Source organism: Drosophila miranda (assembly GCF_003369915.1).
Source record: "Drosophila miranda strain MSH22 chromosome Y unlocalized genomic scaffold, D.miranda_PacBio2.1 Contig_Y1_pilon, whole genome shotgun sequence".
In the NCBI taxonomy this organism is placed as follows: domain Eukaryota; kingdom Metazoa; phylum Arthropoda; class Insecta; order Diptera; family Drosophilidae; genus Drosophila; species Drosophila miranda.
The window spans coordinates 53,644,767-53,649,173 of NW_022881603.1; the positions used below are offsets into that span (position 1 = coordinate 53,644,767).

General features: G+C 48.0%; 1 protein-coding gene across 1 annotated transcript; it reads left to right on the forward strand.

Annotated features, from left to right (window-relative positions):
- Positions 1–2,189: 2,189 nt before the first annotated feature.
- On the forward strand, positions 2,190–2,749 carry LOC117191735. Its single transcript, XM_033396518.1, has 3 exons — positions 2,190–2,212; positions 2,267–2,506; positions 2,572–2,749. Exons 2-3 carry the CDS (start codon positions 2,280–2,282, stop codon positions 2,747–2,749), a joined length of 405 nt encoding a protein of 134 aa, XP_033252409.1. The 5' UTR covers positions 2,190–2,212; positions 2,267–2,279.
- Positions 2,750–4,407: the final 1,658 nt, after the last annotated feature.

Genomic DNA, 4,407 nt, shown 5'->3' on the forward strand with positions numbered 1-4,407 from the left:
TTAAAACATAAATAAAGAACACAAAATAAGACAAAGATGTAAATTAATTTGGTAGGTGTAAGAATTGACGGGGTGGACAGTGCCCTTGTTAATGTATTATGCGGGATATACTGGGACCATCTGCAAGGCCGGAAAGTGCAAAGCCCGAAAGCACAGGAAATTGCCAACATGACGTCGTTCGGTGGAGCCCAAGTTTGCGACATAAGTGCAGCAGGAGTGATTAATTTGTACTTTTTTTTCTGGACCATCAACTTAAGGGTAAGTTAATTAGGTACATTTATATTATATTCTTCTAATAATGTATTCCATTCAGCGGGGACGACGCACGCGAAGTATGCTGAGCCTGTTACTCCGGTGCAGAATATTTCTGTTCTGATGATATCTCAGGATATTGAGGATATTGACAACAATATGAACGGTGATACGGAGGAGTCGGCCACAACTCAGGATATTGAGGATATTGACAATATGCACGGTAATACGGAGGAGTCGGCCACAACTCAGGATATTGAGGATATTGACAAGAATATGCACGGTCATACGGAGGAGTCGGCCACAACTCACGATATTGAGGAGAATATTGACAACATTTCTGACAATATTCACAATATTTCTGATTATACAGTCAATGATATGGAGTGTACTATTTCTGATGAAATATATGATTCGTCTGAGCCAGTGCACCACGTGGTGGAGAAGCAGGAGCAGGAGGTTTGGGAGGATCCTGACTTAAGTAAATAAGTAAAATTTAAAAAAAAATATATATAGTAACTTCTTAATTCTCCAGACATGTTTACTGAAGACATTCTTAGTACTGAAAGTGGAAAGGACAATTTGAAAACACCGATTTCCCCTAAGGCTTCGCCCCCGTGCATGGCTGCAAGTGCAAACTATGCGGCAAAATGATTGGAAGGTTGAGCACCTTGGGAAACCACGTAATGAACCAACATTACACAGCAATAAGAGGTATGGTTTCAAGGAATTCGAAGACAATGCAATAAATTGCTGCCGTTTTTAAGGAAAAAAAGTGACCATGTTAAGACTATCAGAGGAAACTGGGGTGCCGGCCGAGTATTTGAGGGCGATAGTCATGTGCAGCGATGACTATAAAAAAATTGGGTGCCGCTTGTGGGCCGCCAAGACGGATGCAGAGAAGCTGAAGGACATCAGCCAATAACTGTTTCGTTTTTAATTTTAATATTTGATTTGGCTTGAGTAGACTGATCCAGAGAAGCTGAAGGACATCAACCAATAACTGTTTCGTTTTTTAAAAAGGGAGGAGTATTTATATTGTGTGTGCGCCTTTGGGCCAAGAAATCATCAAAGTTATTCACGTCGCACAGTTTGGGAAAAAACTGGACTGGAGTGGAGTCGACTGGAGGGACTGCAATGACACTTGCCGGCTGGCGGCCTCTTGGAAATTTTAAGCCTCGTTAAGCTTCTGGTCAACCGCCTGGCTGGTCTGCTTGAGCGCTCCATCGAATGGATTAACCTTCGCTCTGGATATACTGGATGCCCTTTTGGATTACAGGACTACCCTCTTTAGCGCCTTTGAATGGATAAACAAAGTGCATGTCCTACATGGATTACAGCCGTATAGCGCATCATAAAAGGTAAGAAATCAAGCCACAAATTGAATGCCGAACACAGCAAATGCTTAACCCATGACACCACCAAAAGGGGGAGAGGGAGTAGAGGGGGATGAGTGCCCACTATTAATCCTAAGTGCTTCCTGTGATTTTATGTAAATATGTACACGGGGAACAGAGGACTCCAAAGAGACCTCTCGAGCAGCAATTCAATGTACAAATGACAGGTTGGCTGTGACACAAAACAGCAGCTTAAGGAAGATGTAAAGCCAAGCAAAAATATAGCCCCCCCCCCTCCCCACTCTCCTTAACCCTTAACCCTTAACTCCTTAATCCCAGAATGGTAGCCAACATTTCGGCCACACCAAGGAGTATGGTGGCATGGTATTTATCGCAAGTCCTATCCCAAACCAACAAAGCCGATCAACTATTGCAAGTCGCAGCTCTGCCCAGGGAAAGTACGTCACCTGACCTGTGATTCGAAACACAACATCGAAGTGGGCCCTGAACTATCACTTGGAGCCGTTCAGAACTGGCTCTGGAAATCATTCAGTACGAATATCTGGAGAGAGCGGCACAACACAGAGAAAGGCAGCAAATATCGAAAGCACAGGGAACATAAAGTAAATAAAAATACAAATACAAAACAAAGCCCATGAACGAATATTTCCTCACAGGTGCTGGAATAAGATGAATCCAACTATTAACAATCCACGTTCCCCATTCACCCGCTCGAAAGGTATTTTCGGATCCATGGGATCCTTCGTCTTTACCGACCAGCAGCAGCGCCGACAAGAATGGACTCAATGTGATGCCCTTCCTAGGCCAAATCCACACCAGTCCTCTGCTGTCCCGCCCAACGGGTCCAATAGGTCACGCTCACCCCCCACCTTCCCTCCGATGGAGGATTCAGATGGGTAAGCGGCAGCAGCCCAGACTCCCCTTCCCCCCAGGACATAACTTACCGCCGGCTCCCCTGCAGATTCAATGCTGTGCCACAGATGGCTTCGATGGGACCACCGCCCGTGTTGAGCTCCCTCTGGACAGGCGGCGCTTCTCCGGACAGCCGCGGAGGAGCTACTACGACGACCCCACGAAGAGTACTCCGACTGCCGCTACGAGGGCGACTACGAGGGCGACTACTCGATGACCACCAATGAGGACCAAGAGGAGGAGTCGTGCTCCTGTCAGAGCCAGACCTGTCAGAGACAGAGCGAGTTCAGCTCCGACGGCCCTTCCCCCAGGGTTTCCCCGCTGGAGTCCCTCGGCGCAGTCGTGCTCTCCACAATGCAGCCGGGGCACCGTCAGCGCATGGTGGCCTTGTACCACCTCGTCTTGGAGACCGCTGTGGTCAAGGTCGTGCTGCTGGTGCTGCAACTGCTGTGCTGCGCGGTGTTCCAACTGGTCGAGAAGACCGTGGGCTTCAACGAAACCGTCGGCTCGAAGCGCCACCGATTGTGGAACAGCAAGTTCAAGCTGCGCACCATCCAGCGCCAGTTGCTGTGGCGCATGGCCAATGCCCGGGGCGACGAGACGCTCGTCTTCTTTGCCGTGCTCATGACCACGCCCTGGCGTGTTCTCCCTCAGCCTCCTGGGATTCATCCTGTCCCTGGCGGCGCTCCTGAAGAAGACCGTCGAGCAGCTGGTGTTCCAGATACGCCTGCACCTCGTGCTCTAGGGGCAGCCATCGAGCAGAAAGCAGCAAGCAGTATCCAATCACACACTGACAGAAGACACACGGCCACACGACCGACACTCCACCCCTCCCCTCAGAGATGTTTGCACTTCCATTTGGGCATCTATTTTCGTTGATGCTGGCATCGCAATACACGGAATCGTCTCTCCGTTTTTGGCCGCAATGAAAATAGATACCGAAATATTCGAAATTCAAAGTCAATTCCCACGAGAGAGAGCGAGACAGGCCTTCTTCTTTTGGCTTACGGCCTTTCTTTCTTCTGCCTTTGGCATCGCCCACTCCACTCTCTTTATTTTTCTTGCATTAAATTGGCAATAATATGAACTCGCCTTCTCTTTCTGCTTAGTAGTATTCCCCTGTCGCCGATAGCCCGCATCCTCTGCGTTCCAGAATCTGCGGAAGTTTCCAGCGGGGGCTACTGGCGTGCATCAGCCGTCGAGTAGATTGAATGGGAACGCTGCCAGCATATATGTACTATGTGTGTGTGTGCCCAACTGCTCGGCGCTGGCCTGTATCTAATCGCGCCTGCCTTGCTATGTACCCACTGTAGATGCATATGTACATACAGTTGTTAATCAATGTCCGTTGATTGTCGCATCGTTGCTTGGAAGGGGAATCCCCCTAATATTAAAGCTGGGATCCTATGCCAGAGCAGAACGCAATATTTTTCATATCCCACCTTGTGTTTCCTTAACCAATCCCATAACTTTCGCCATTGACAATGAGGCTTCATCAGCATTCGTTTGCTCACAGTCATTATCATAATGATGATGATAATGATAATAATGTGCATGTGTGTGGTGTGTGACTCTCGTTTAGGACCTGAGCTCAAAAGTGCAATGCACTGCAGAAAAATCAACACGAGCTGATTCAAGGGGTAAAGATATGTATCTTTGGCACACCGAAGTGCCAACACTCTTTCAATTCAAGCTTGTTCACAGCCCAGCGATTCGCAAATGCGGCCAATGAGTATGTGTTGTGAGTATATAACAGCCCATCCGATCCGATCAGGCGATTCATCAGTGAAGATTTTCTCTCCTTTCGCTTTTCTGCCTAGTGGGGTCCAAAGTGTGGGAAAAGCCACGAGGGCGTGAAACTCAAGAAAAGCATGAAGAAAATTAC